Below are 25,720 nucleotides of genomic sequence, written 5' to 3'. Positions count from 1 at the left end.
GGCAGGGCAGACAGGGAAATCACCTGAGCCCTGGACGGTGTGTTGAGGGATTTAGGAACGTACCCGTGCCTCGGTTTGAGTATGACTTTCAAGTCATTTGGCCCAAACTCCATACATGTCGCGCTCACTGAAAGCACTTGTAAGTCCCCTATACGCTTTACTGAAGCGAGAGCCAGAATAAACACTGTCTTGAAAGACAAGTGTTTGATATCTATTGATTGGATCGGCTCGAATGGGGCACCTTTCATGGCCCCCAAGACCGTAGAAAGGTCCCACATGGGAACTGAGGGAGGTCTGGGAGGATTTAACCTCTTAGCTCCTCTAAGGAAGCGAATGACCAGATCGTTCCTTCCAAGTGACTGGTCAAGCGTTGGTTTAGTAAACGCTGCTATGGCCGCCACGTAAACCTTGAGCGTGGATGGGGTTCTGCCCTTATCCAGTAGCTCTTGCAGGAAGGAGAAACCTCCGTCACCCCACAATTTGGGGTGATATGCCACGGGCTGTATACCAGCTAGAGAACACAGACCATTTTGAGGAATAGAGCCGTCTCATAGAGGGGGCCCTAGCCTGCATGATCGTGTTTAACACTCCCTCCAGGAGGTTAGCGGGTACCCATTGATGGCCCACGCATGTAGGGACCAAAGCTCCGGGCGAGGATGCCAGATCGAGCCCTTGGCCTGAGAGAGGAGGTCCCTCCTCACTGGTATCGGCCATGGGGCAGTGCTTGTCAGCTGCATCAGAACTGGGAACCAAGCCTGGTTCTTCCAGAATGGAGCCACTAGTAGCACTGAGCATCTGTTTTCCCTGATCCGCTCTAACACCTGAGGTAGGAGCATGACGGGGGGAAAAGCATAGAGCCGGACGAGGGCCAGCGCATCCCTGCTCTTTGGAGAAAAACTGGACAGTGAGCAAACAGGTCTACTTTCGCTCTGCCGAATGTCTCCCACAGCAGTTGGACTGTCTGCGGGTGTAGAGACCTTTCTCCTGCTGGAACATTGTTCCTGGACAGTCTGTCTGGTCCCACATTCAGGTGGCCAGGCACGTGCGCTGCTCTCGATGAGCGCAGATTGTGCTGAGCCCAGACCAGGAGGCGTTCCGTCAGCCTGTAAAGGTTTCGGGACCTGGTACCTCCCTGGCGATTTATATAGGCCACCACTGACATGTTGTCCAAACGGACCAAGACGTGGTGTCCTGTCATCTGGGGACAAAAGCGCCTCAGCATGTTGTCGACTGCCATCATTTCCAAGCAGTTTATGTGTAGAAGCTTTTCCCATTCTGACCACTGGCCGAAGAACGTGGAGGCGTCCGTAGACACCACCTTCACACTCGAGGAAGTCCCCAGGCTTCATCTGACTGGTACCAGTCGATCGCTTCCAAGGTTTCAGAGCTGAGACGCATTTCTGATCGACATTGAGGCGAAACAGACCGGAGGTCCACGCTCGACGCGGTACTCAGCACTTTCAGCCAGAACTGCAGTGGGTGCAAGAGAAGCAGACACAACTGAAGTACTGATGATGTTGAGGCCATGAGACCCAGCATCCTTTGAAACTTTCTGAGTGGGACTATATAGCCGCAGCGGAAGGTTTCCGTCATGCGCTGAATATCCAGTCTGCGCTGTGGCGATAGCTGAGCTGTCATAGACAGCGAGTCCAGTTCTGTGCCCAGAAAAGATATTCTCTGACTGGGAGACAGTGAACTTTTCGCCCAATTGACTTTGAAACCCAGATTCTCGAGATGCTCGAGTAATATGGTCCTGTGTTCTATGAGCTTTGAGTGTGACTGAGCTAGAACCAGCCAATCGTCCAAGCAGTTCAAAACTCGCATTCCGCGAAGTTTCAAGGGAGCGAGGGCCGCGTCCATGCACATCGTGAATGTACGGGGTGCTAGGGACAGGCCAAATGGTAGGACTGTATATTGATATGCCTGGCCCTCGAAGGCGAATATCAAAATTGCCTGTGACCTGACGCTATTTGTATTAGGAAATACGTGTCCATCAGACCTATTTGCGAGAGGATTTTCCTGGTTGTGAGCATTCTGAAGCGGCGTTTCAAAAGCGCTCTGTTCAGCCATCATAGATCTAGAATGGGTCTAAGACCCCCGTCTTTTTTCAGTACCAGAAAATATCTGCTGTACAGACCCCCTTCGCTCTGAGCTTGAGATAAAGGCTCTATGGCCCCTTTGCTCAACAGTTTCGCAATTTCGGTTCGAAGTAGATGTGCTACTTCCTTTTCTACCGTAGTTTCGATTCGCGCCATGCAACAGCGGGGGCGTCGAGCGAACTGTAGCGAATAGCCTCTATCTATAATGTTCAGCTCCCATTCTGATACCCCGGGAAGCTTTACCCACGCATTTGCATGAATAGCTAGGGGTTGAATGAGATCTGGGCTCCGGCCGTGACATAGTGGTGTTGAATCGTGAATCGTGAATCGTGGTGTTGAATCATAGTGATGTTGAATCGTGACATAGCTGTAACATAGACGCCGCGCTTGCAGCGTTCAAGATCACAGCGGGCAGCCTGCAAGATCTGATCACAGCGGGCAGCCTGCCCGCGCTCGACTCTCTTACGGCGGGTTGCTGAGAGAGAGCGAGCGGGGGGGGGGGGGGGGGGGGGGGACCACGTGGGGCTTGTCATGTCTGTGAGTGAATGTGCCTCAGCGGGACTAAAACACTCTCTTCCTCCTTCCGCCGGTGAGAGACGCACGCGAGGGGCGGGGTAGCTTTCTTGTAACGTAAAGAAAAGCTAGCCCCTTTGAAGGAAAACATCCATCCAGAGAGGGTCATCATGTCTTGTGACGGCGATCGTTTGCAGGCGTGCGTGTATTACAACAGGCTCGTACACTGCAATATTAACATTTCCAGTCACCTGAACTTAGGAGGGAACTGAGAAATGTGTGAGAAATGGAGGTTGGTCCAGCCTCGCTGGGACTAAAACACTCTTTTCTCCTTTTGCCGGTGAGTGACGCGTGGGGGCGGGGAAACTCTCTTATGATGTAAAGAGAGCTAGCTGCGTGACCGCCCGCGTGTCTGGTGGTTTGATCTACTGTTAAATGGGGAAAGAGAAAAGAACAGCTTAGATATCACGTGATATACATATGCCACACTGAGAGATCAATTTGTGTTTAGAACACCAGTTTAGTGATTTGTGCCACTCCTTGTAAGTTTTGTTTTTGTTAGTAAGAATAGTTTATTTAGGGCGTCTTTTTGACGCTGAGGATGTTTTGTTTGGTTCTTGCTGGACGAGTACTTTCTAGTCAGATTACATTGTTGTTTTTTTGTTTTTTAGTGAGACTGGTTTTTGGTTTTATTTAGTTCTTTGATTTGGCACAAATCTAGTTCTTTTCTCTTTACCTTTCTTTATTATAATCTAACTAATTACTTTGAGGTGTCCTTCTCATGTTGAGACTCATTGTAATAAATCACTTCCCTAAGAAAACTCAATCGGGTGATGTGTTTGATGTTTTCCAGTACACGCTCATTATTTTAATGTTACATTCCTTAATCCCTCTAGATATTAAATAAGGTTGTAACATTAATGTAACATTGCACTCTTCTAGTGCAATGAGAGCGTGTGTCGCGGCGGCGATGAAAAACCAGTGGAATCAGCCTGTCGAGCTATGTTTAATAATAATAATAATAATAATATGTTTATTTTATATAGCGCCTTTCTGAGGACTCAAGGTCGCTTTACAATAATTACAAATACACATAACATAGAAACATGACATAGAGACTATACATATAAACTGTGAAGGATAACATAGTAGAGGTATAGTACATATAGAATCAGAACATTCAGGGGTCAGGGAAACAACATATTTTTGGCTTCAATATCTCGCGGAAAAGAGATTTCCCCCATAGCGTAAGATATTACGCAGTACGAGAGAACCTCTCGTAAGAGAACTAGACGCACCCTAGCGGCAGCAAAATTTATTTTGCAGCCAGGGTAGTCTAGCAACTCTCCGTTGACTTTCGGAGCTGTAAAAACCTAAATTGGGTCAGGCCAATCACATCGTGTATAGAGTAGGCGGGGCGGGCTTAAAATAATGATGACAGAGTTGCGACGGTTCCCTGCTACTTGAAAACAAAGAATGGCTGCTGCTGCTGGAGAACAGTCTTTCGAATCGGCTTTGGCCGCGACTCTGGAGGACTTGGAGTTAAGTTTTTCTTTGAGAAAAGAGCAAAAAATGGCACTTAAGTCATTCTTAAAAAAGGAAGATGTGTTCGTAGTTTTGCCGGACAGATTCAAAAGTTGAATCTATCAACTAACGTTAGCTCCGCTGTTGGGAAAACGCTCTGGTTGGTTGAAGCTCTGTCCTATTGCGTGCTGAGGGAATTTGAAAGACAGCCGTTTATCCCGCCCCTCGGATTGAGCCGTGTCTATAGTGAGTTGCCAGACCTAACATCTTGATGTAGCATTTTCCTAACAATTGAAATTTCACAATTTCATACACTACAACATTTTGCTGAAATACCTATATGACTAATTTGACCACTATAAAAAGTGCAGTAAAATAATGCAGTAAAATAATGGTAATCTACTGGCAGCTGGTTGCCAGTAATGTACTGCTAATTTACAGCCTTCTACCCTAAATTTAAAGCTCTTCTTTTTACAGTATGTTACCGTAATGCTACCAAGGAAATTAACTCACTTCATTTGGAAAACCAATTGCTTCCAACAGTTTGAGTTTAACAACTAATAACATTTAATTATTTTTGCCATATGACTGCAATTTTTCTAAAACTAAAGAAATTTGTAATGTGAGCTGCAAAAGATTACAAACTCAAGAAGCAATTAATGCATTTAATGATGACCTGAGAGTGCAGGATGACCTGAATGTTTGTGGAGAGATAGACACAGTCACATCTTTATATGATAAGCACTGCCCCTTGTCAGTGTACAGTAAACAGAATAAATATTTTGAATGTCCCTGGATGACTAAGGTTTACAAAATGAATGTAAAAAGAAAAATAATCTCTATAAATCATTCATTAAATTAAAAACAAAAGAAGCTGAGAATAGATATAAGCTGTATAAAAACAAGTTAACTGATGTAATAAGAAGAATAGCCAAGAAATTATATTATAAGAAATGATTTGATAATAAAATCAATATAAAAGGAACATGGGATGTATTAAATAGCATTCTTAAAAAAGGCTTTAAAAGAACCACTTACCCGGAATATTTTGTTGACACAAATGGTGAATATCGCAATATGAACAAGGTAGTTAACAGTTTTAATAACTTTTTTGTAAACGTTGGGCATGACTGCAGCGAGAATCCCAGATGAACAAATAGAGCACAATATTGAAAAAAATTTGAAAAATTCAAACACCATCTTTCTTTCAGCAATTAGTGAGAATGAAGTAATGGATATTGTCCAAAAGTCCAAAAACAATTATTCTATGGACTGTTATTCCATCAGTATGGCAATACTAAAAAAAGTTATAAATAAAATTAAAACACCTCTAACGCACATCTGTAATCTGTCACTTCTAAATGGCTGTGTTCCCATGAAAATAAAAATTGTGGGGAATGGCAGAAAAAGTTTGTGAAACACTGCTCTAACGTCAAGAAAACTGGACATTTTTTACGTTCCCAGAACCAACACTGAATATTTGGAGAACGTTCTTATAACAAAAGTCTGTTAGCTGGGTAGTGAATCACGTGACATTAATGAAACTGCTGTGGTACATTTCAGAAAACCACCAGCTAACAGGAAGAGTTTGATGAGAACAGAAGGTTTCAAATATGAGACAATTTGACATGTATCATCTTACATGTTTGACAATATGACTACAATTATGACACATTATTGATGAGTCCACAGTCCCAATAAAATTTTAAATAATAAACACAATACATTTTTTTTTCTTATCTGCATATATTGTACAGTCAGACCTTTGTTAATTCATTTGCAAATAGTAATTTTTTTTTTGTGCAAATTTTGAAGAACACCTAACTCCGTAAATTGTATTATAAATCAAAATTCAAATTTAACACTAGATTATATATATAACACCTCATATTATAAATTACAGCTGTAGTATTTTTACATTTATTTAGTTTGTAAAATGTGTTTATCCTGTTGTACCTATAATAATAATAATAATAATTATAATTATTATTATTATATATAATAATGTTATTATAAAATTATAATTATTATAATTATAATTCTGATTCTGAACTTTAAAATAAATACAGACATTGAATAATTGAAAAACGTATTAATTAATAGGCAAACCTTGATGTTGTTGATGTCGCTCTCTGTGTGGCATCTGTCCATTTCCTGAGTTCTCAATAGAAAGTGAACCTTCTCTGCATGCCTTTATATAGACACAAAAACAATGTCTGCTTTCTGTGAAATCACATGACATACCTAAAAGTAAAAATGTCTTATTTTCTCTCTCTCTCTCTCTCTCTCTCTCTCTCTCTCTCTCTCTCTCTCTCTCTCTCTCTCTCTCTCTCTCTCTCTCTCTCTCTCTCTCTCGTACACATTTAATTCATTAATAATTGCATTATCGTGTGTGCAAACATTTGCCAGCTTCACAACTGATGATTTCGTCAATAAATTGGTTTTAATTTTGTTATAATGATGAATCTATCTGATGTTGATGAATCAACGCTTTCCACACATTTCTGCACAGACATGTTCTGCAAATATACTCTTCTTGCTACCATTGAAGCATGTGATAAACAGTGTTGGTCAAGTTACTTGGAAAAAGTAATTAGTTACTGATTACTGATTACTTCTCCAAGAAAGTAATCCAGTTACTTTACTGATTACTTATTTTCAAAAGTAATTAGTTACTTTACTAGTTAGTAGTAAGTATGCTATGGCAAGTGTCAAAATTATTGATGGCTTCCGGTTGTCATTGACCTTTCCGGTTGCCCTTCCGGTCACTATTGTTATGGATTGACCTATTGACCCTTCCTATCCGTCGATCATGTGGTTTTGACAGTTAGTTTTGACCTATGACCCTACCTATCCCTCGATCGTGTGTTTTGACAGGTTGACCTTCCGGTGTCTTTCCGGCCTATGTTGTTATGGTTTGCCCTGTTGACCTTGCTTTAATCATGTGGTTCTGACAGAAGCTTTTGCCCTATTTGAACCTTTTTAGCCCTAGATCATGTGATTTTGACAGAAGCTTTTGCCATTTAACCTTTTTAACCCTAGATCATGTGTATGACAGAAAGTTTGAAGGTGCTGTTAGGATATGTGTCAGCATCTCCTCCGCATTCCAGAGCACATTGTGTGCCCCTTTGGAATGAGAGAAGAAAAAAGACTGTGTAAGTGTGTCATACTACATTGAAAAACAATTATACAAGCAGTTAAATGTTTATAGAGCGCTGAAGAAAAAAACAGTTTATGAAAATCAGCGTGGTGTCTATCCCACAAAAGAATAAATGAATAAGGATAAAAGAATACATCACACAATATATAATATCATACTAAAACCTACCACAAAAAGTTGAAAAACATTCTGTTCTTTTAAAAGTATATAAAATAAAATAAAAACTACTGAAACCAATTAATTCAGTTTTAGATGAATAAAAGAATAAAAATTAATCTTACATTATTTAGAGAGTTGAAGAAGCCATCCATACCATGGATGTGCACAAAAATACAATGTATGAAACAGGGTCACAGCTCCACCTGATGGTCTCTGACTCCTGGGGTTTATTCACCGATCAGAATGAGACATAGTGTTAGGGCTAAATTTATTTCAAAGTTTAAATGATATCTTTATAAAATGTAATATATTATTAAAAGTCGTAATAATGTTTTTAAATTCAATACATTATTAAAACTGGTAAAACAAAAACACTGTTTTTCCTGTACGAGCTCACCAGAGCACTCAGAGTGGCGCGCGTGCACGCGTCTATGCGCGCGTTCTCTCTGGCTGAGTTCTGACCCCCCTCAATATAAAATAGGATATTAAGACAACTATTTTGTGACTTAACGCTGATGTAAGCGTCTTTGTAAAACAATCATTATCTCTGGTGCACTGGGTTGAATATGGTAGTCATTAAAAAAAAAACAGAGATCCTGCCTCGTGATAAAGCATTTCCTCGGACACGAATTTATTCCTTATACAATTCGCCTTATTCACCTCGAACGTTCCATCGAGCCTGAGGGGTACACTTACCACTTCCGGTAGTTCTCACAACGCGATTTCTCTCAGTGCAATGGCGCCTCACTGCTGTGTTCCCCAATGCACTTCATCACACAGGAAAAAATCGAACAGAGGACAAACGTTTCACCGTTTCCCCAAAGATCAGGGACTACGTCGACAATGGATAATAAACATCAGAAGGGATCCTGGTCGTAATTTTAAGGTAAGTTTTATTATATGTCTGTCTGGTGCTGTGAGGCTGAGCCGTCTCCGTAACTAGCTTGTATCGCTAGCAGCTAGAACTATCACGTTTTAGAAGATAGATTAAATCAGAGAGCCAGGTTGTTGAAATATACAGCCTAGTCCAAAATTAGTAGTATGTTATTAAAATCTAACGTTACCACCACAGATTTACTAGTATAAGCATATTCTGAGTGACCTTGTTTGTATTAGCTTCTAGTCACAAGCTAACCTAGGGAACACATCACATCAGTTTTCCTAGCTAGGAGGAGGATGTACAGGAGTCAGATTGAGTCTGATCAATAAAATTATACATGTAAAAATGTTTATATGATTGCATTTTATTTGCTGATGCAGATGAACACATACACAAAAGTGTGCTCGGAGCATTTCCTCACAGACTGCCTTGTGAAAAGCAAGACTGGCATCACCAAGTTGAAACAGGGAGCTGTTCCAACTGTGTTTGCATGGAGTTCTGTCAGACCAGAGAGGAGGAGTGTTGTTAGAACTGCAAGGTAGTATTTAGATGAATTAAGTTACTAGTTTGTAATGCATTTATTAACTGTGTAGTGACAGTATTTCTCTGTTGATGATTTCCAGTAATGTTTCCACGGATCTCGACGATCGACATGGTGTGAATGTGTTGAGGTACGTAAAAGATGTAATTGGTTACATGAATTGAGCATGAGTATCATTGTAAAACACCTAATGTGTCCATCAATATGTTTCTCTTATACTTCCAGTGAAGAGACACCCCCTCCGCACCCAGACCATGAATATGCTGCACTGCCTCCCTCACTTCAAGATCAACTTGAGGAAGCCCGCAAGACCATCGGTGATCAAGAACTTTTAATTTTAGAGCTTCAACAAAAACAGTTTTTGATTTCAAATTTTCAAGGTGACGATAAACAGATTTCATTTTATACAGGGTTCCCAGATTACGATACATTTAAAGCTGTGTTTATGGCCCTGCAACCTACTGCAGAAAATATGGTGGGATGGAGTCAGGCTCAGCGACTTAAACATACAAGTGGGGAGGTACTTCGTCAAGGCTTTAGCGCCTCTAAATTGTCCACTATGGACCAGTTTTTTCTTTTTCTTTGTAGGTTGAGGCAGGGACTTCCTGAGCAGGATCTTGCAACCCGTTTCCATGTATCACAGTCAACAGTAAGCAGGATCTGTGTGACCTGGGTCAATTTTTTGTATTTTATGTTGGGATCACTTCCAGTGTGGCCTTCAAGGAAAACTGTGGATGAACTTATGCCAGATTGTTTTAAATGCACGTTCCCGGCTACTAGAGTTATATTGGATTGCACAGAAATTCATGTACAAAAACCCAGCTCCAAGGTCCTTAACTCAGCGATTTATTCACACTACAAAGGAAACACCACATTTAAGGGCCTAATAGGCATTGCCCCCTCAGGTGAAGTGACTTTTGTCAGTGATTTATATACAGGTTCAATATCTGACAAAGAAATTACCAAAAAATCAGGTATCCTTTCTCTTCTCGAAGAAGGAGATATGGTAATGGCCGATAAAGGCTTTCTCATCAAGGACCTTCTCTCTGAAAGACAGGTCGCCCTTGTAATCCCTCCTTTTTTAGGTCCAAGTGGACACTTCACTGCAGACGAAGTACGAAAGACACAAGCGATAGCAAGACTACGAATTCATGTAGAGCGCGCTATTAGGCGGATTAAAGAGTACCATATTTTTGATAAAGTCTTACCCATGACACTGGTGGGCTCCGTTAACCAACTGTGGGCCGTCTGTGCTCTTTTAACTAATTTTCAAGGTCCTCTCTTTTAAAATTGTAATGTTAATGTAAATATCTACCAATGTTATGTAAATCTCTACAACTGAAATCTTAATATCCACAAATGTATTCAAACCTTGAATAGAAAGTGTTCATCTTTACGAATCTGTACAAAGCCTTAACCATCATTACTGTTCTTATTTATGAATCTATACAAATCCTTAACCATCATTACTGTTCTTATTTATGAATCTATACAAATCCTTAACCATCAGTACTGTTCTTATTTATGAATCTATACAAATCCTTAACCATCATTATTGTTGTTCTTTATGAATCTATACTTTGGGGATATTTAATTTAATTTTATCAATCAATAAATTCCTCTTGAAACAAACTTTGTTGTATTATTTTAAATTTAATACTGTGAAGCTGCTTTGATGCAATCTGTATTGTGAAAAGCGCTATACAAATAAACTTGACTTGACTATACAAATATGTGAACTTGTATTGTTACCATAGCACCTTATCATGGTCAGTGTATCACAGGATCAGTCCCTGTCAGACCTTATAATCACTTCTCATGCTCTTTACTTTTACATACCTGTGAGTGATTTGATTGTTTTACGTGTATGTGTATGTATCTAAAGAATAAAGTACAATTGTATTACACATGGATGATGTCCTTCATAACTTTATAATTTAATATACCGGAACCAGAACAGGTCGGAACATCAGAAAACATTAAAAAAACATTGATAAGCACAATGGTCTAGGTTTGTAAAGGTAACCATGTACATAGAAGTATGGAAAAGGAACCAGAACAGGTCAGAACATTAGAAATTACATTAGGAACAAACCATTTAAAAACATTAACAAAAGAGAACTATATACATAAACAGATTATAGGTGATGTATTACATGATTTTGTTACACAAAGAAGGCAGAAAGTGAGAGAAAAAGAATGTGTCCAATTTACATTTCATGTTCTCCCACTCCTTTGGTTGGAAGTGCACTCGCTCCAAGTGATGGTCATCACTGCACTTCACAAAAAAGTCACACCACTTCAACCCAGTGATGCCCATCTGCCCCATCACTTGAAAATAGTATTCGTGTGTGGTCTTCAGGCTAAGGCTACCATCAGCCTTGCAACGCAAGTACTTGCAATCCCTCACGCTCCCTTTGTTGGGGCACTTGATCTCCAGGAGGCCGTGCGTTGGTGAGGCACTGGGGTCAATCACTTTTCGGTCAGGTGAGGCACCTAGGTGTGGGGCGTGGTGGTTGATGACGAACCCACAGGGGAAGATCTCATAGCCAGTGAGCTCTTGATATTCGGCCGTAGCAACAGGCTCCAGTTCCAAACCTCTCTTCATCACCTTAGTCTGCACTATTTTCTTTTTCAAATTGGCAGCTAATATGTTGTAGTCTGCCACCCTTGAACAAATCCTCTTGAAGGAAGAGGAGGTAAGACGGTTGGCTCGAACTTTATGCCAGGTCTTGCTATGGCTCTGTTCCCTTGTCTCTATCTCCAGCTGTATTGCAACAGCCTGAGTGACCACCAGGCCACCATAGTAGCACGACTCAGTGTCATCCAGGACAGTGTAAAATGAGCATGGCTGTGATGGTAAGGGAAACAGGGGATCATCATTAGCCCTGGAAGACTGTGTTGCGTGGTAAGTAAGCACAGATCCCTTTGGAAGGTCTCCAAAGTCGGTAGAGACAAGAGCAGCAGGCTGTTTTCTGTTCTCCTCCAGCAGCTTGAACATCTGACTCTTGCTTTCTATTTGACTCAGGTTTCGGTGTAGGTTCTCGGCAAAGGCATTTGATGGAAGCGGGAGTGGCACAGGACAGTACAGGTTTGACATCACCCCTTCAGACGAGCGCTGCCTCTTTGGCGGAGGTGCATTGGTCACCGGTGGTTTTAGCTTTGAGACACTCACAGAGCTCACCGTTCTTGGACTGACACCCAGGGCTCTCGATGGAACGTGCCAGGCTTGAGGCAGTGACGTCTTGCTCGTTGTTGGGGGGACAGATGTGTAGCCCATCTTGGCAAAGTGAGCGAGAGTGTAGAGCAGCCCGATGAGATGGTTGCACTGTCCCAAGCCAGCTTTGCAGTTGCACTGCGTCTCCCTTATAAATGGCTGCTCAAGTGACAGCTCCACCTGAAAAGATAATCAAACTTTAGACACTTGACACTTCAGAGTTGCTATTAACAAATTATATATATATATATATATATATATATATATATATATATATGTATATGTATGTATGTATGTATGTATGTATATATATATATATATATATATATATATATATATATATATATATATACACATACACACATATACATACACACACACACTACCACTCACTCACTCACTCACTCACTCACTCACTCACTACCACACACACACACACACACACACACACACACACACACACACACACACACACACACTCACTACCACTCACACACACACACACACACACACACACACACACACACACACACACACACAACACACACACACACACACACTACCACTCTCACACACACACACACACACACACACACACACACACACACACACACACTACCACTCTCTCTCTCACACACACACACACACACACACACACACACACACACACACACACACACACACACACACACACTACCACTCTCTCTCTCTCACACACACACACACACACACACACACACACACACACACACACACACACAACCACTCTCTCTCTCTCTCACACACACTCACACATACACTGAGTGTGCAGTGAATTAGGTACATCTGGCATTTAAATGATCTGCCTTGAAAATATTATAGCTACATGTTGGTAGTGGTAAGTTGTTTACAGCTGTGATACTTGCGAACACAACTTGAAAGATACCTAATATCTTGGACACTCATTGTACAAAAAAGTCAGGGTTGTGGAAAAGCTCATATGAACAGTGAACATTGAACAGTATGGATTCCATATTATGTCCATTTTAAACAGACAAGTGATTTGTAAGCTAATTACATTTTGAAGAACCTTCCTCAACCCTGGATACACTGCTCCAAGAACTGAGCAACTCTTATCTTAACATAAATGTTAATACTTACCTTACCTTATCACTTACCTGATAGTTATAACGTTACTGTCATTACACTATCATTGTAAACAAGCAATAGCAACATGCACCTAGCCCTGTCTGGCTTTGCTAATTTGAAACAAGATAATATTTGAGTAGATATCAATGAGGATTATGTGATATTACATCAACTACAGATAACATGTTAATGAGATAAAATCAACATGTTATTTTCAGTCAGACAGGGAAAGGTACATTGTTGATATAAACTCATAATGAACATTTGTGAACATAATGAACATTTGTGAACATAATGAACATTTAGCAAGCTGATTTAACTGTGGCACTGCTCTGCGAACTGAGCAGTTTGTCCACTTAGCACTAGCACCTGTATGTTGTAAGGTGCCTCATTTTTCCGCACCGAGGGAAAAGACCTAGCCCTCACAAATATATGTGATGGGCTCCTATTAACTGTCGATTAAAGACATGTTAAGTGTTAAATAAAATCTAACAGTTCACAGAGTCAACAACTCCATATCACGGCTAAGCTAGCAGAAACTGAGGTAAATTAGTTTTAGTTAAGTTTTAGTTAAATTAGTACATACCTTCAATGTCGTGGATAAAACCTTCGATCCAGTTACTGTATCCCTTAAGTAATACAGCCCGGGGGATGTTGCAGTCGGTATTGGCCCACTGCTCCACATTTTGTATAGTTAATTCGGGCAGACAGGAAAGATTGGTGGTCCACACTGGAGTTTCCATTGCTGGTGCGTATGCGTCGGAGTCAAACTTCCGGGTTTGTGTACCCCTCAACAGCGTTCGAGTTTTCAAAATGGCCGCCAAGTGAATAAGGCGAATAGCTCCATCTCGTGGCGAAAGTATCGTTTTTTCACTACAGTTTCACTACAGCCAACAGGCCTATAAATAAAACGTCTGGATTCCAGCCAAACCATCAGTTTTGCCAGTTACTCTCTACCCTGACCATCTCTGCTCACCTTTTCAAGATGCAAAAAAGTAAGTGTTTTATGTTATATTATTCCGCTGTTTTTATACATTAGGAATAATTCATTTCTTTTTTAAGCATTGATTGAATAGTTGCTGGCCTGCTATTGCTGCAGTGTTTTATCTAAAAAGATTGTTTTAACTATTGTATTTTTATCTGCTTTCTGCTGTTTTTAACTGCTTTGTCTGTTATTTTTATCTGTTGGCTTATCTGTTATTTTTATCTGCTGTCTGCTATTGCTGTTTGTAACTGTTATTTTTATCTGTTGGATGCTATTACTGTTTTTAACTACGGTCTGCTGGTTTTTACCCGTTGTCTGCTATTGCATGGGTCATCTGTTACAATCTTATAGTTATATTATTTTCATCGTTGTTATGATATTAATCTGCTCTGAAAACTGTTTAGTCAAAAAGACGTCCGGGTGACGGCTGATGGGTTATCATTATCATAATTTCTCGGTTATTAGACTCTAGACACATAAATCTGATCGTCATCTAGTTTTGGTCCATGTTTCAGAAAAACACAATTATAATTTCGTGCGTTTCCACATCGCATTACCCATAACTTTTATTATGAAAACACGTGGCTTCCCTCGGCTATTATTTTGAAAAGACGCTGCCATCCTGTTGTTACATTAGTGTTTTAATCATGCTATAGTGGTTTATTTTTTTACCCCCTGCAACATTGTTTATTTAAAAGAGCACTTATTTGTCGCAATGTTCTAGCCATCTGATCTAATTTCTGCATCCTATTAGACTTCGTGGCTTAGCATCATCTCCCTGCTAACTGGGGTTTATGTTCTATGAGTTCTACGTGTTATTATTTTTCGGCCGTCTACATGGTTTCTGAAGCTAGGTCAATTTGTTTACGTGATGTTTAAAAACATAAAAGTCTGTTTTAACACTGTACAATGGTGAAGGCGGTCCATTCGCCATGTTTGTTGTTGTTGATGTTTAAACCGACGTTACATAGCTCCCCCTAGCGCCGGGGAGGTAAGAACTACATCCTGGTTTTGGTAAAATAGTGCCATCTTGTGGTTGTTATTGATATGACAAGCTGTTTTGTGAAATAGTGTCATCGTGTGGTTGTTATTGCTATGACATGCTGTTTTGAAATAGTGCCATCTTGTGGTTGTTATTGCTATGACACGCTGTTTTTGAAATAGTGGCATCTTGTGGTTGTTATTGCTATGACACGCTGTTTTGAAATAGTGCCATCTTGTGGTTGTTATTGCTATGACACGCTGTTTTTGAAATAGTGCCATCTTGTGGTTGTTATTGCTATGACATGCTGTTTTTGAAATAGTGCCATCTTGTGGTTGTTATTGCTATGACAAGCTGTTTTTGAAATAGTGCCAGCTTGTGGTTGTTATTGCTATGACACGCTGTTTTGAAAAAGTGCCATCTTGTGGTTGTTATTGCTATGACAAGCTGTTTTTGAAATAGTGCCAGCTTGTGGTTGTTATTGCTATGACATGCTGTTTTTGAAATAGTGCCATCTTGTGGTTGTTATTGCTATGTCATGCTGTTTTTGAAATAGTGCCATCTTATGGTTGTTATTGCTATGACATGCTGTTTTGAAATAGTGCCATCTTGTGGTTGTTATTGCTATGTCATGCTGTTTTTGAAATAGTGCCATCTTATGGTTGTTATTGCTATGACATGCTGTTTTGAAATAGTGCCATCTTATGGTTGTTATTGCTATGACATGCTGTTTTGAAATAGTGCCATGTTTTGGTTGTTATTGCTATGACAAGCTGTTTTTGAAATAGTGCCAGCTTGTGGTTGTTATTGCTATGACATGCTGTTTTTGAAATAGTGCCATCTTGTGGTTGTTATTGCTATGACATGCTGTTTTTGAAATAGTGCCATCTTGTGGTTGTTATTGCTATGACACGCTGTTTTGAAATAGTGCCATCTTGTGGTTGTTATTGCTATGACAAGCTGTTTTTTTGAAATAGTGCCATCTTGTGGTTGTTATTGCTATGACAAGCTGTTTTTTTGAAATAGTGCCAGCTTGTGGTTGTTATTGCTATGACATGCTGTTTTTGAAATAGTAGGGCTGTACTCAACCAAAGAAAATCTTGGTCGACTGAAGTCCTGAAATTTTCGACTAAAAATCGACTAAAATCGACTAAAAATGACAAAAAAAACAAAAAACGTTAAATTAATTAGATGCGCACTGTGCGCAGTACTTGGTAGCCTTATTGTCCGCCTAAATGAATTATAAATAAACATAAAAAACTAATAGGCTATTTGCAGTATATTAAATAGTTTTTGACCTAAGAGTCTGACACTCGAGTCTGTCGGCTCTGACAGCGTTGCATCACGTGCACCTGCGCAATATCATTGCTTATGATTTCCGAAAATAGTACTATGTTGTCAACTAGTGATATCATCACAAGAACTGTTGAGGAATTTGCAACATAATTTAGACAATTATTTTTGTCATATGTTATAATAAGTTATAACTGTCAGACACTATCATTTCACCGTGCATGTCCTCGCAACGAGCGAGGCTGAACATGAGCTCAGCTTCGCAGCTGAGACACGAATAGACTATTAACTTAAAGCTTTTACTCTTAATAAACACAAAAGGCACGTCCACTTTAATAAAAAAAGAATATTTATTAAACAAACCAGATCAAGAGCAGAAACGAAATAAAGTGCATAACTGAAAAATAAAGCATCCTAGGCTCAAAACTAACAACCAACAGCACAGCGCAATTGCGCATTAGGCTCCAAATAAAAAAAAAAAAAGTTAGGTTATCACACTAAAACATTGAAATATGCTAATTCTGATATGTTCATATAGCCTACTCAAAACAGACAGGGCAAGCTAACGCAGACAAGTGAGCTTACCACTTTTAGTCATGTTTGTCGTCGAGCTGTGGAAAACTGTTGCTTGCAAACTTTGCATTCAACCTTTTTCCTGTTATCAATTTTAACAAAATGCTGCCACACTGTCGATTTCTTTGTTGTTGACATGTTAGAAGAGGACTGACTATTAAACGCTCTCACAATTAAATAAATAATATTCAGCATCAAACCTTCTGTTATCGCGCTCTCTCTTGGGTTGGGCTAATCCAAAAAAGGTGAAAACAAGGGGGGTGTTCTGAAGACAGACTGTTACAGTGAAACAAGGGTACTCTGAAAACACCCCCATTAGCAGTTAGTGCTTTCCACCTGATGAAATGGTCGCGCCTCAGCGCGGCAAAACTGATGAAATAAATGCGGCCAAACTGATGAAATGAATGCGGCAAAAAATCGACCAATCAGAATTTTGGTCGAACCAGAACGTATCGACCAATTAATCGACTAATCGACTAGGACAGTACAGCCCTATGAAATAGTGCCATCTTGTGGTTGTTATTGCTATGACATGCTGTTTTGAAATAGTGCCATCTTTTGGTTGTTATTGCTATGACACGCTGTTTTGATTTATTTTAGGATTGATAATCTTTTAAACTTAATTATTTTAATTATTACAATTATTATTATTATAATTTTTTATTTTTTTTTTATTTTTTTATTTTAAAAAGGCCATGCTGTGTGTGTGTGTGTGTGTGTGTGTGTGTGTGTGTGTGTGTGTGTGTGTGTGTGCGTGTGTGTGTGTGTCTGTGGGTGTGTGTGTATATGTGTATATAATATTATTACAATTTAAAATAATGGTTCTCTTTTTTAATATATTTTAAAATGTAATTTATTTTTGTGATGCAAAGCTGAATTTTCATCAGCAAGTACTCCAGTCTTTGGTGTCTTATGATCCTTCAGAAATCATTCTAATATGATGATTTGATACTCAGTTATTATCAATGATGGAAACAGTTGTGCTGTTTAATATATTTTTTTGGAATACTTTTTTCAGGATTCATTGATGAGTAAAATGTTAACAGCATTTATTCATAAAAACAGCATTTATTCCAAATAAAAACATTTCTAACAATATAAATCGTTACCATCACCTTTTATCAATTTAACGCATCCTTGTTGAATTAAAGTACTAATTTCTTTAAAAAAAATAGTTATTGTTCCCAAACTTTTGAACGGTAGTGTATATTGTTACAAAAGATTTCTATTCTAAATAAATACAGTTCTTTTTAACTTTTTATTCATCAAATAATCCTGAAAAAAGTATCTCAGGTTATAAAAAAAATATTAAGCAGCACAACTGTTTCCAACATTGATCATAAATCATCATATTAGAATGATTTCTGAAGGATCATAAGACACCAAAGACTGGAGTACTTGCTGATGAAAATTCAGCTTTGCATCACAAAAATAAATTACATTTTAAAGTATATTAAAAAAGAGAACCATTATTTTAAATTGTAATAATATTTCGTAATATTACTGTTTTTTTTGTTTTGTTTTGTTTTAACTGCAGGCTTGATGAGCATAAGAGACTTCTTTCAAAAACATTAAAAATAGTAATGTTTCCAAACTTTTGACTGGTACTGTATATATATATATATATGCTCTTTTTAAAATATATTAACTTACATTATTTTGATTGTGGTGTCACATTTAGATTGAGCAGCTGTCCAGAGTTGGTGGATCTGTAAACAAAGTCATGAACAGGTCTGTTTTTACTAGGGCTGTACTCAACCAAAGAAAATCTTGGTCGACTGAAGTCCTGAAGTTTTCGACTAAAAATCGACTAAAATCGACTAAAAATGACGTTAGAAAAAAAACGTTAAATTAATTAGCTGCGCACTGTGCGCAGTACAGCCTTGTTGTACAGCCTTGTTGTCCGCCTAAATGAATTATAAATAAACATAAGAAACTAGTAGGCTATTTGCAGTATTAAATCGTTTTTGACGTAATTAATTTGCACTGAAATGAGTCTGACACTCGAGTCTGTCGGCTCTGACAGCGTTGCATCACGTGCACCTGCGCAATATCATAGCCTATGATTTCCGAAAATAGTACTATGTTGTCAACTAGTGATATCATGACAAGAACTTTTGAGGAATATGTAACATAATTTAGACAATTGTTTCTGTCATATGTATTATAATAACTGACAGACACTATAATTTCAGCCGCTCTGTGCAGCTCGCACAGAGTGAGGCTGAACCAATTTTTACAGTCTATGGGCTGAACATAGGAGCTCAGCTTCGCGGCTGAGACACGAATAGACTATTAACTTAAAGCTTTTACTCTTAAACACAAAAGGCACGTCCACTTTAATAAAAAAATAATATTTATTAAACAAACCAGATCAAGTAATATTCAGCAAACCTTCTAGTAGCCTACTTTCTTCAATCTGTCCGTCTTCTCCGGTGAGTTGGGCTAATCCAAAAGAAGTGAAAACAAGGGGGGTGTTCTGAAGACAGACTGTTACCTGTGAAACAGGGGTGCTCTGAAAACACCCCCATTAGCAATTAGTGCTTTCCACCTGATGAAATGAACGCGGCAAAACTGATGAAATGAACGCGGCAAAACTGATTACCGGTAAATGAACGCGACAAAACGAATGAAATGAACGCGGCAAAAAATCGACCAATCAGAATTTTGGTCGAGCCAGAACGTATCGACCAAATAATCGACTAATCGACTGGGAGAATACAGCCCTAGTTTTTACCTTTAATTGTTTTAGTGTATTGCTGCATACTATTTATGGTGAAAAATGTGTGTGTGTGAATCATGTAAAATGCCTTAAAGAATGTCCCCTGAATAGATACAAGTTAATAAAAATGACATTAATATTATACAAAGATTTTTTTTGAATGTCATAAGGCCAAAATTAAATCATACAAAGGTGTAGCTTTGAATGGCTTCTTTTGACCACAACCCCTCATATTGAAATTTGCTATTAACCCTCTGAGGTCGACAAACGCGCCCACGCGTTTTGCTGGATTTTTTTCAGTTCAGTTCAAAAGAAATTAATTTTGCTCTGTTGACTTTGATATTACAAGCAAGTTTCATACATCAATCGATTCTGTTAAATGTGTATTATTTTTGTGTATACTCACAATAAAAACAAAGTGTGGTGCTTTTTGCCAAATAAAGAAAAATAAACACGAAGCTAGGTTCTGCCTTCTCTCTGTCCGTGTAGTCCATTCCGAAACGCGTCCGAAAATAAATCATAACTCAGCGAATACTTCTCACACAGGCATGTGTAATTTATATAAAACACAAATGTTTTCAACTCATGTAATCCGTTTGAAAGCAAGGAGAGGTACCGTTTTTTCCTTCTGCCTAATTATCTCTATAATCAGCTGCGGGCGCCCCGCCCCCGGCGCGATTCACATGTAAATAGTTTAGGTGATCTAGTATGCATCGCATACGCCCCCCGATCAATGCCATAAAAACACAGTTTCTATCAGACTTACTGATAGTTCATCGCGTTTTGAGTATGGCACGCTTCTCCGGTAATAAAGACGCCCTTCAGATGATTCTGGACAGCGAGGAAGAATGCACGATACCGGGTTGTTTCCTCAGAGGAAGATTGTAACAGACGACGAACGGCAGCATATTGAAGAGCGAATTCCGCCGAGGACACAATTTCGGAGTAAGTTTTACTTAAAAGTCTTTTGTCTTTTATTTTTCGTGTTCGCATTTATGAGGAAAAAAACAATATTACGTGACAGTTCTCCATTATGGACGCGAGCGCTCTAAGCACTAAAATACTTTCAAACATTCACAGAGACCTCAAAACAGAAAGTACAAATCCTTTCTTTAAAACGAATTTCGTTTTGTATCAATTGTATCTTAATTTTAATAATTTTTTCATTAACAAATTTCCTGGATTTAAAGTAAATATAGGCTAGCAATCACAACATAAGGTCTGAACTGGAGATCATCATGAACCCGTAGCCTACTCGCCTCACATGTCTAAAAAAAATTTAATATATTTACAGAAAGCTGGTTCTAAACAAAACCATCCAAAACAAAAAAACTATGTAGCCTAATAAATGTGCATTTCTCCGGTGCGTTCACAACGTTACAGTCAGGCGAAATATGAAAGACAACATTTTGTTTAGTAGATTTGGGTACAGTTTTTACTGTAGAATATACTGCCACATCAAATAAGCTTTTGTTTAGCAATTTCTATATATAAAATAGCCTACTATTTTTGTCAAAAATAAAGTCATCAACTAAGATGTTAGCTGTTCCAATGTTGGCTATATTCAAAGTAATGAATACATAGATAAAATGTAGGCCTATAATCTTTTTTTTTTTTACAAAGAAAGAGTACACTTGAAATATTGTTGAAATTGTAATTATTGTTGTTGTAACCTTTTTAACTTTGAAATATGTATGATAAAATGTATACTTTAGTTTTTACAAAGAAAGATTACACTTGAATTGTTGTTGTAATTGTAACCTTTTTAATAAAAAAATATATTTACAAGGTAGATGTAAACAAACTATTAAAAGGTAAATATAAGCCTTTTCTTTAAATAATTTTTATTGTGTTTTATTAGTGACAAATTTGGGGAGAGGATAAATATTCCAAAACTGAAAATACAGTATGAGAATTAACTGCACAATTACTAGACATGTTTTCCTTGGATATTATAGGCCAAATTGCAAGCACACTATGTGGAAAAATTAAAAATAATTGAGATGCTTCCAACTGTTGCTCTTGCATTCTTGTGGCTAAGTGACTCACCTGAATGAAAGGGTCATTAAGTATGCGGTCCTCAGGTGTGAACCACTAAATATGCATGATCGTTGACGCCCACTCCGCATATTGCCTTTCCAAACAGAAAGTGCTTTGCAAAATTCAAATCAATGTATTGTGTTATGTTAATGATAAGGGCAGGATGATTTTCACATCATTTTGAAGAAAAAACACTAGGCAATGACATCTATTAGACAAAAGTCTTATTGGCACATATTTAGTATGTGTTTTATGGCCTTATTTCAGAAACTTTAGTTTTTAGTTTTTTCAATAACCACGCATAAACATTATTCTCTCAAAAATGCAGACATGTACATTCTTGTTGCTCACATATTATGGTAGCCCTGTTTGTGCTAAATAGTGTGTAATTTTTTTTTGCCATTAATATGTTTATAAGCAACTGAAAAAAGCACAAATGTCAGGGCATGTCAGAACATCTCAAGGACCCCAAAAACCCCTCAGACCTCAGAGGGTTAACCCTCTGAGGTCGAGAAACGCGCCCACGCGTTTTGCTGGATTTTTTTCAGTTCAGTTCAAAAGAAATTAATTTTGCTCTGTTGACTTTGATATTACAAGCAAGTTTCATACATCAATCGATTCTGTTAAATGTGTATTATTTTTGTGTATACTCACAATAAAAACAAAGTGTGGTGCTTTTTGCCAAATAAAGAAAAATAAACACGAAGCTAGGTTCTGCCTTCTCTCTGTCCGTGTAGTCCATTCCGAAACGCGTCCGAAAATGAATCATAACTCAGCGAATACTTCTCACACAGGCATGTGAGTTATGTCTTTATGAAGCTTGAAATCTCTTCTTTTAAATGAAGTAATTTATATAAAACACAAATGTTTTCAACTCATGTAATCCGTTTGAAAGCAAGGAGAGGTACCGTTTTTCCTTCTGCCTCATTATCTCTATAATCAGCTGCGGGCGCCCCGCCCCCGGCGCGATTCACATGTAAATAGTTTAGGTGATCTAGTATGCATCGCATACGCCCCCCGATCAATGCCATAAAAACACAGTTTCTATCAGACTTACTGATAGTTCATCGCGTTTTGAGTATGGCACGCTTCTCCGGTAATAAAGACGCCCTTCAGATGATTCTGGACAGCGAGGAAGAATGCACGATACCGGGTTGTTTCCTCAGAGGAAGATTGTAACAGACGACGAACGGCAGCATATTGAAGAGCGAATTCCGCCGAGGACACAATTTCGGAGTAAGTTTTACTTAAAAGTCTTTTGTCTTTTATTTTTCGTGTTCGCATTTATGAGGAAAAAAACAATATTACGTGACAGTTCTCCATTATGGACGCGAGCGCTCTAAGCACTAAAATACTTTCAAACATTCACAGAGACCTCAAAACAGAAAGTACAAATCCTTTCTTTAAAACGAATTTCGTTTTGTATCAATTGTATCTTAATTTTAATAATTTTTTCATTAACAAATTTCCTGGATTTAAAGTAAATATAGGCTAGCAATCACAACATAAGGTGCTTGAACTGGAGATCATCATGAACCCGTAGCCTACTCGCCTCACATGTCTAAAAAAAATTTAATATATTTACAGAAAGCTGGTTCTAAACAAAACCATCCAAAACAAAAAAAACTATGTAGCCTAATAAATGTGCATTTCTCCGGTGCGTTCACAACGTTACAGTCAGGCGAAATATGAAAGACAACATTTTGTTTAGTAGATTTGGGTACAGTTTTTACTGTAGAATATACTGCCACATCAAATAAGCTTTTGTTTAGCAATTTCTATATATAAAATAGCCTACTATTTTGTCAAAAATAAAGTCATCAACTAAGATGTTACCTGTTCCAATGTTGGCTATATTCAAAGTAATGAATACATAGATAAAATGTAGGCCTATAATCTTTTTTTTTACAAAGAAAGAGTACACATGAAATATTGTTGAAATTGTAATTATTGTTGTTGTAACCTTTTTAACTTTGAAATATGTATGATAAAATGTATACTTTAGTTTTTACAAAGAAAGATTACACTTGAATTGTTGTTGTAATTGTAACCTTTTTAATAAAAAAATATATTTACAAGGTAGATGTAAACAAACTATTAAAAGGTAAATATAAGCCTTTTCTTTAAATAATTTTTATTGTGTTTTATTAGTGACAAATTTGGGGAGAGGATAAATATTCCAAACCTGAAAATACAGTATGAGAATTAACTGCACAATTACTAGACATGTTTTCCTTGGATATTATAGGCCAAATTGCAAGCACAATATGTGGAAAAATAAAAAAGAATTGAGATGCCATCATGAACTGTTGCTCTTGCATTCTTGTGGCTCAGTGACTCACCTGAATGAATGGCTAATTAAGTATGCAGGCCCCATTGTCTCCTAAGGTGTGAACCACTAAATATGCATGATCTGTGACAACATTTTGCCTTTCCTCCGCTCCGCATATTGCCTTTCCAAACAGAAAGTGCTTTGCAAAATTCAAATCAATGTATTGTGTTATGTGAATGATAAGGGCAGGGTGATTTTCACATCATTTTGAAGAAAAAACACTAGGCAATGACATCTATTAGACAAAAGTCTTATTGGCACATATTTAGTATGTGTTTTATGGCCTTATATCAGAAACTTTAGTTTTTAGTTTTTTCAATAACCACGCATAAACATTATTCTCTCAAAAATGCAGACATGTACATTCTTGTTGCTCACATATTATGGTAGCCCTGTTTGTGCTAAATAGTGTGTAATTTTTTTTTGCCATTAATATGTTTATAAGCAACTGAAAAAAAGCACAAATGTCAGGGCATGTCAGAACATCTCAAGGACCCCAAAAACACCTCAGACCCCAGAGGGTTAAAAGACCACCTGTCTTTATCAGAAATGTCCTTTTCACATTTACACAGTTGCATACCTAGTTAAGGGTCTCTCTTAAGGGCACCACAGTATTGAAGAGGGCTTTTTTTTTTAAGTTCATGTCATTTACCTCAAAATTAACCTTTTTGTTTGTTTGTTGTTTAACCATATTCTCTTCCCTCAGATGCTGTGAAGATGAGGAGCCCAAATGCTAGACTCAGACATTGATGCAGCAATGGCAGAACACCTGAAGCACACTCCAAGAAGAGTTGGGGGTGGTGGATATAAAAAATGAGCCATAAACAAAACCATAAAGCCATAAACAAATTTCATAGACTCTAAAAACTTTTATTTATGGCTGTTTAACAGTAATGCAAGACTGCTAGTAACTGGAAGTTAATACTGCCAAGGCTCTGACACAGTGATGGAATATTATAGAAAGACTGTAACGTATAATGTGTTGACTGTTCCTGTACTTTTGTTATATTCTAGTTTGATTGCATGGCTGCTTAACCTTAATGTAAAACTGTTAGAGAAATGCCATTGCCACAGAATTTACCACATTGAACTATTTTTAGTATCTTTCTTTTAATCCTGGCTGTTTAACAACTGGGAGACAATTTCAAGTGTAATATTCACAATAAAATGTTGTGCTACATTACGACATTCTTTTTGTTTGCTTTAGTCCACAAATAATGTGTTGATGTACACGTGTTAAAACCGTTCTATAGACGTCCAGGTCTGACCGGACCGATTTTGGACCTTTTTAGAACCTTTGTCAAGTTCAGATGTGTAAAACCAGTATAGGTGCGATTTATTTTATTTGTAGGCTTATATAGACACCTACATTTGGCAGCAACGCACCTTATAAACATCCAGAAGAAGACTAATTCTGACGTCCAGGGACGCGCTGAAGAGACGTGGAATTCACGGCCAGAAAAGATGTTGAATTCACGGCCAGATGACGTCAAAGACGTCGGCTCAACTTTCATTTTGGAACTATTTTTCAACCATGACGGGACGTGTCGGACGGACGTCTTTTCAACGGTC

At 38.3% G+C, this 25,720-nt stretch overlaps 2 protein-coding genes and 1 long non-coding RNA gene across 3 annotated transcripts; 2 read left to right on the top strand and 1 right to left on the bottom strand.

Annotated features, from left to right (window-relative positions):
- The first annotated feature begins 8,106 nt into the window (after positions 1 to 8,106).
- Positions 8,107 to 10,538, top strand: LOC309481835 (uncharacterized protein). Its single transcript, XM_082146945.1, has 4 exons — positions 8,107 to 8,341; positions 8,716 to 8,873; positions 8,959 to 9,006; positions 9,102 to 10,538. The coding sequence occupies exons 1-4, from the start codon at positions 8,192 to 8,194 to the stop codon at positions 10,162 to 10,164; spliced, it is 1,419 nt and encodes a 472-aa protein (XP_082003071.1). The 5' UTR covers positions 8,107 to 8,191; the 3' UTR covers positions 10,165 to 10,538.
- A 343-nt stretch (positions 10,539 to 10,881) lies between these two features.
- On the bottom strand, positions 10,882 to 13,962 carry LOC309481848 (uncharacterized protein). The gene is made up of 2 exons (XM_082146948.1): positions 13,808 to 13,962; positions 10,882 to 12,273 (listed from the first exon to the last, which is right to left on the bottom strand). The coding sequence occupies exons 1-2, from the start codon at positions 13,904 to 13,906 to the stop codon at positions 11,029 to 11,031; spliced, it is 1,344 nt and encodes a 447-aa protein (XP_082003074.1). The 5' UTR covers positions 13,907 to 13,962; the 3' UTR covers positions 10,882 to 11,028.
- A 3,901-nt stretch (positions 13,963 to 17,863) lies between these two features.
- LOC309503672 lies at positions 17,864 to 25,331 on the top strand. Its single transcript, XR_014207806.1, has 2 exons — positions 17,864 to 18,785; positions 24,855 to 25,331. It is a non-coding gene; the product is annotated as an uncharacterized lncRNA (long non-coding RNA).
- Positions 25,332 to 25,720: the final 389 nt, after the last annotated feature.

Source organism: Leuciscus leuciscus (assembly GCF_965113295.1).
Source record: "Leuciscus leuciscus genome assembly, chromosome: 1".
Classification (NCBI taxonomy): Eukaryota; Metazoa; Chordata; class Actinopteri; order Cypriniformes; family Leuciscidae; genus Leuciscus; species Leuciscus leuciscus.
Note: the sequence above shows the minus strand (reverse complement) of the source record. Positions and strands in the feature narration are given on the sequence as shown.

Excerpts from the sequence above, each read along its gene's own strand:
- LOC309481835 (XM_082146945.1), top strand. The coding sequence starts at position 8,192 with ATGGCGCCTCACTGCTGTGTTCCCCAATGCACTTCATCACACAGGAAA. Across the intron at positions 8,874-8,958 it reads AGTGTTGTTAGAACTGCAAG|TAATGTTTCCACGGATCTCG; the intron begins GTAGTATTTAGA and ends GATGATTTCCAG. Across the intron at positions 9,007-9,101 it reads CATGGTGTGAATGTGTTGAG|TGAAGAGACACCCCCTCCGC; the intron begins GTACGTAAAAGA and ends TTATACTTCCAG.
- LOC309481848 (XM_082146948.1), bottom strand. The coding sequence starts at position 13,906 with ATGTGGAGCAGTGGGCCAATACCGACTGCAACATCCCCCGGGCTGTAT. Across the intron at positions 12,274-13,807 it reads TTTTATCCACGACATTGAAG|GTGGAGCTGTCACTTGAGCA; the intron begins GTATGTACTAAT and ends TTATCTTTTCAG.